This window comes from Antechinus flavipes, chromosome 4 (assembly GCF_016432865.1).
Source record: "Antechinus flavipes isolate AdamAnt ecotype Samford, QLD, Australia chromosome 4, AdamAnt_v2, whole genome shotgun sequence".
Classification (NCBI taxonomy): Eukaryota; Metazoa; Chordata; class Mammalia; order Dasyuromorphia; family Dasyuridae; genus Antechinus; species Antechinus flavipes.
Window position 1 is genome coordinate 134,520,345 of NC_067401.1, and position 6,601 is coordinate 134,526,945.

At 38.8% G+C, this 6,601-nt stretch overlaps 1 protein-coding gene across 4 annotated transcripts in view; it reads right to left on the reverse strand.

Moving 5' to 3' along the window:
- Positions 1-5,748, reverse strand: part of CDK12 (cyclin dependent kinase 12) — a 58,771-nt gene extending 53,023 nt beyond the window's left edge. For all 4 annotated transcript variants that reach the window (XM_051994621.1, XM_051994620.1, XM_051994618.1 and 1 more), the window contains exon 1: positions 4,664-5,748. In XM_051994621.1, coding sequence (XP_051850581.1) covers positions 4,664-5,733 — 1,070 coding nt within the window. In that variant the 5' untranslated portion in view covers positions 5,734-5,748. The remainder of the gene's footprint in view (positions 1-4,663) is intronic.
- Positions 5,749-6,601: the final 853 nt, after the last annotated feature.

A 6,601-nucleotide genomic window follows, 5' to 3' on the forward strand; every position in this document is an offset into this window, starting at 1 on the left:
GAAAGAAAGAAAGAAGTACAGTAAGAAAGGAGGGGAAATAAAGAGAGAGAGATGGAAGAAAAAGAATCGGAAGGTTTGGCCCCTTCACATCCCTTCTAGCTTTTCATCAATGGTTCTATAATCTACCTTAATAAATAAGTCGATAGCAATTAATTCCTTTAGAACACAAGAATTTATTATCATTTAGTTATTTTTTGGTTGTTTCTGACTATCTTGGCAAAAATTTGGTTTCTTGGCAAAGAATAGTTTATCACTTCCTTCAGCTCATTTTACAGATAAGGAAACAGAGGCAAACAGGATTAAGTGACAGCTAGTAAGTATCTAAGTCTATATTTGTAGTCAGGAAGATGCATCTACAGTCCTGGAACTCTATCCACTACAATATCTAACTGTGTACACACACGTGTACCTGTATCTAACAATACCATGTTACACTTGTAACACTCAAGTTGTTAAATAGCTTTTGTCTAAATTTTCCTCATTTCACTTAAGTGAAGCTCTTCTCTACTCACTAGGTTAAGGAAATATGACTCTTTTTTGTATTCTTGAAGGGGTAATAAAAATAATAATATAAAATCACAAAGATTTTAGATTTTTCATTTCAAACACTTTTAAAAGTTATGAAAATATCTGAAGATTTTTTGTGTGGGGGAAGGGGGAGAGGGGAGGCAATAAGGATTAAGTGATTTGCCCCAGCTCATATATAACTATTAAGTTTCAAGTCTGTTTGAGGCTGGATTTGAACTCAGGTACTCATGATTCCAAAGCCTGTACTCTACTGAGCCATCTAGTTGCCCAGAAAGTTGTAAAAATGTTAAAGATATTCCTGAAATTATGATCATCTGTAAGAAATAAAAATAATTTGCATGTGTCAGATACCCAAATTTTCTGACTAGGAGCTGTTTACCTTACATACTTCTGACAAATTCTTCAAGGCTAAAGCAATCTACTCTGGATTTTTAGTAGGTTTAAATATCACAGGTGTTTCCCTACTGTATCCAAATGTAAAGACAAAAATTTGAATTTTTAAAAATGCAGAAAAATTTAGTGTTGTATTACAAAAATAATTAAACTCAGGATTTATCAAATAATAAAAGGAGTCAATCTTCCTGCTCCCCTTTTAAAATGTTCTGATTTACATTCTACTTTTCAGGAACTCAGATCATAAAAAGGCAGGGCACTTCTTTACTACCACATCCTCTTCCCTCCCTCCCTTCCTTAAAGGAAACTATGAAGAAATAGAAAAATATATCGGTAAAAGAGAAATCTAAATTAAATCTGAATTGAAAAATATATCGATAAAAGAGAAATCTAAATTAAATCTGAAGTCAAATAGAATTAGACTGAATTGTCTATGAAATCCTGGAAGTATAAGAAGCATTTCTCCTAAAAATCAAGTTGGACAAACCACCAATTCTCCCAGCAGTCTATTTTTAATCATCAACATCCTTTACAGTAATTTGGCAAGTCTGCTCCAAAAAGTTACTGATGAAAACTTAACTTTACCATGATATTCTATAGTGTTCAACATAAACCCATTGTCAAATTATGCACATTTATGGAGATAAAAATTTTGTAGGTGGATTTATCAAATGTATCTTTGAGGAATACTGTTAATAATGTTCCTCTTTTAAACATCTAATAATAATAAAAATAAACATCTGACTAAAAAAAAATTTCTTTTCTGTCATTATAAAAGAAAATGAAATTCCTTCCTCTTTCCAAAGAAAATTTCTGAAACATTTTCCATAAACTCTTTTTTAAGACTATTCACTACAGCCAAAATTTTGTCTTTTGTCTTTCTTTCATCAATGTTATAGAATTAAACCAAATTTTCCAATAAAATGTTTTAGTATTATTTATTAGTACTAATTCTACCATCTTTTCTTGTATATGTAGTACACTTCACAATTTTCTAATTTTTTTCATGTATTTCAATTTAAATACTAGGTTTGTAAACTCCTCAAGAATAGGAACTATGTTCTATCTCCCACAATATTTTGTACATAAACACTTAAAATATATACTAAATTGATGTTCATAATTATCCTATGATGGAGACAGGGCAACTGTTATAATTTCTAGTTGCCAGAAGAAGAAATCAAAGTCCAGAGGTTAAATTTCTTGACTTAAGTCACACAACTATTAAGTGACAGAAACTCCAGGGCTTCTGACTTCTCCCTAGGTCCAGGTCCTATTATATCCCTATGTTTGGAGAGCCAAATACTGAAAGTAATTAACATAAGACTTTCTGAACTATGATTGTGTCAGATACGAATCCAAGCTCTTTACAAAAAAAGGTATATTGGAGGTTGAAGTGAGGCATGTTAGTCTCAATTTCATTTTTATGAAAAAATCAATTCTATCTTTTAACTTCTTGGGAAGGCAGCACGGTACAATGGCTCTGACGTCAAAGACTTTGAGTTGATATTGTCTCTAGTGCTTTTCTACCTCTGTGACCTTGGAAAAGTCACTTTACCTCACTGGGTCTGTTTCCATCAGATATAAAATAAGGGGGCTGAACTAGATGGTCTATGAGACTCTTTCCAAATTTAAATCTATGATACTAAATTAAACCAGTTCAATCCCACCTGCATTTGAAATACCACTATGTTTACAACATAGTAATTTCTAATGCAGATTTTTTTAATTTAATAGTGTTGCCAACTTAAATTTATAAAAAAAATCTCAAGTGCCTACTGTGTTTACTTCCTTCTTACAGTATAAAAAAAGAAAAACAAGGATGGACACAGAAAGGTACCACATATTCATGTTCCATCCACTCTGACAAGTATGCATTGAACTTTTGGCACCATTTGACCTGCCAATGAAATGAGGTTGGAATGCACACACAAGACAACACCAAACACTGATGCAAAGGCAAGGCTCTTTTAAGGAAAACTAACAAAAAAATACAGAAATGACTGGAACTCCAGGAAATAAATATGCATCAAATTTGCATCATGCCTTTCTATTTTAAAAACTTTTTACTCTAAGACAAACTTCAACAAAGTTGAGGAAAGAAACAGAAAATGAGATGGAGTATTTTCTATCATTATCCAAAACCATTACTCAGAAAAAGTTATTACTGGCATTTCTTCAGTTCAACTCAACAAGCATTTACTGAGCACTTACTATATGCCAGGAACTATATTAGGTTTTGAAAAAACAAAAATCCAAAAAGAAAAAAATTACCACTCTTAAGAAGCATTCCATTGGTGTGAGGGGAGAAAGCAACATGTACACAGAAAAGTAAATTCAAAATGTATACAAAGTATACAAAAACAGAAAGTAATTCCAGGAAGGTGGAAGTGGAACAATTAACATGGATCTTCAAATACCTCATATAGAATGTGGTTCTTGCATTTTGAGCCCTGAATGAAGCTTGGGATTTCAAGAATGTTAGAGAGTGAAGTTGGAATATATCTTAGAGATTAAGAGAGTTCCCTAATTTTACAAATTAGCACACTTCTGTAGCCCCAAATCCAATGGACCAATGATATCTTCAGAAATTACTTTATAACTACCAGGAAATATTCAATAAAATTTACCTTGGTAGGAAAACAGTCAATACTCTGGAACAAAACAACTAATTCTTTAAAAATACTCCAGCTCCCTTAAAAAAAGGAGCCATTACACAGGCTCATAGCTCAACAGAATGTTAGAGTTGGAAGAAATATTATACATGACTTTGTCTAATATCATCACTGATTTAGCAAAAAACTCTTGTAAGAATGGTGCTAGATTCTTCCATGCTTTATTCCTAGAGCTTATATTGGCACATAAAAAGAGAAGGGTAGTTTAGTGTTATCTAACACACACATTTTTAAAAATGGGAGTAAAAATACTAACACCATGTAAAAGTATGCTTGAAAAAAAGGGTGCTGCTTACCATTTCTTGAAAATAAAAACTTTTTCATAAGTAATTTACTTTTTAAGCTGTGTATCTCAAATGAGAAAGGAACATGTTTTTTTCCTAAGGACATCATCAAGTTAGGCATTAATTCAATCTACTGAAAGGAAAAGATTAGTCCATGGTCACAAGGTAAATTGATGGAGTTAAAAGGACACCTATTTCTCTTCATTACATATTTCTATCTTATTGTGTTGTCAAAAGTAGGGAAAATATTATGATAAATTTTAAACACAAGATGGAAGGATTAAGATTAATATGAAAAGGGAATAGGGATGATGAAAATAGAATGCTAGTAATTTGAATATGAACATGCCTAAACATCTTCAAACTAACAAATGGAATTTTTTAAAAATTAAGAATAGGTTGACAAGCTCAGGACATCTGGACCACAATTATAAACACAACACCTAGAAAATATGGATTTCCCCCACAGTGTCTCATCCTTTTTTTGGTGGGACCATCTTTGGGTGGCTATTCACATTGAACCTTGCAGATGAAAGTGTTACCAAAGAAAGGAGCTAGGACCACCATGGCAAATAGTTTTTACCATGTAAACGCTCTGCTTTTGGAAAACTAGATCTGCTAGATATTAGAGGGGCTTATCTATTCCCACAAATAGCTAACAACAAAAGTTCTTGGTCATTGGTGATCCTATTTACTGAGAGGCAAAGGTCCTTCAATGCATTCCAGCCCTTATCCCCCACAACCCATTTTCTCCCAAGGTAAAGATTTGAAAAGATTACATACCTGGGGAGAGGGCTCCGACTCACAGAGCGCTTGGTCACAAATGGGCTGCTAGAGCGTCTTCGGCTATAGGGACTAGGTGATCGACCACCATATGAACCGCTCCCCCTCTCATAGCTGGATGATCGCCTCCTGTTGTAAGGACTCACTGACCTCTGCCGCCTACTGTATGGACTGGGTGAACGTGTGCTGGACTGGTAGGCTGATGGCTCTCTGTAAGGTGGACTAATTGACTGTCTTCTCGAGGATCCACCTGGGCTCTTCTTGTAGGAGTCATAGTTGCTGGAGGTATGAGACCTTGGAGGACTAACATCATACTCTTGGCTGTAAGATGCTCCAGAAGGACTGTCATCTTGCTTAGGGCTGTCAGACCACTTCCTGTGAGGGCTCCTGGATCTCCGTTTGGGGCTATCTATTGATTTGTAGCTTTTGGGTGGGTCTCTTTTCCGATGACTTTTGGAACGGTCTTTGTGTCCAGACTTTAACTCTCGTTCTTTTCGAGTCTTCTCTTTATGGAATTTGGCTGATCTGGATTCCTTATTACTGCTACTCTTAGACACCACTACCTTCCCGTATTCATCATTCTCTTCATTCAGTCGTTTAGAAGTCCCAGATACTCGGTCCTTCGTGGACACGGACTTGCTGGAGACTTCTTGGTTTTTTTCTAACTTCTTTTCCTTCTCTATCTGTTTGGTCTTCAATAGCTCTCTGATACGCCTGTGCTGATGATGGCGATGTTTGTGGAGCCGGTCACTCCTATCAGTACCCCGACGATCATCATTATCTCTTCTCTCTAGCTTGAAGGCCATGTCATCAGAGAAGGTGTCCGAATCAGAGCTGATGTCGTCGTACTCCACCAAAGGCTTGATCATGGTGCTCAATGGGGCTGCTTCAGGGGCTAGAGAGCCTATGTCTTTGGAGTGCTTGGACTTGTGCCTCTTGTGTTTGGACACAAGTCTATGCCTCTCTCTGCTATTGGAGCTACCACCACCACCCAGAGATGATGGATGCATGGCCCCAGAACTCCCTCCACCCCCATCCTTCTTGCCCCCATGTCTCTCTGAATTGGGCATTCCCCTTCCCCTAACTTCTAGATGGGAGAGGAATCCCCCAGAATTCCCAAAGTCAATCCCCACCCTCCCCCCCAACTCACACCCAGCAAAGTCTCCTCCTGAAGAGAGGTGGGGGGGGAAGGCGCCCGCCCTGGCCCCCCCTCCCTCCCTACACCTCAACCCCTTCCTACATGAGGTGGAGGGAAGGGCCCGAGGAGGGGAAAGCTGGAAAAAAAAAAGCTTCTCAAAGACTGAGAGCGAGGCTCCCGCCCCGCAAGGGGTGGGGGAGGCCGGCCCAGCCCCCTGGAGCTGTAGGGCCGCCTCGGGCTCCGGGCGGGCCTGTCTGAGAGGGCTGCGCGGGCCCTCCCCCAGCCGGCAGCCCGGCTCGCCCCGAGGCCTCCTGACGCTGGGGGCCCGAGGTCTGGGCGCCCCCCCCCCCCGCTCCCTTTGTCCCTCCTTCCTGGGGAAGTCACTACCCGATCCCCTCACCTCAGACCTCCCTAACACACTCTCTCTCTCTCTCTCTCACACACACACACACACACGCTCTCACACTCACACACACTAGGTTAAACCGAAACGGCACTTAGCTGAGGCTGGGGGTGGGGGTGGGAAACGCAGCCCAAACCTCGCGAGAGTGACGCTGCTCTCGCGAGAGAGACACCGGCCTCTGCCACTTTTCCCTTCCCTATTTCCTTACTCCCTCCTCTCAAGGCTCTACCAAACTACGCGAGAACGGGGAAAGCTAATGACGAACAAGCCATCGACTTCTCGCGAGAATATGGGTGGCCTTTTTTTTTTAATTAAAACAATTCTTTATTGATAAACTACATCCTGTTTTTTTTTTTTAAACAAGACTTTATTGGAAGTCTACCTAGGCTAGCAGCTT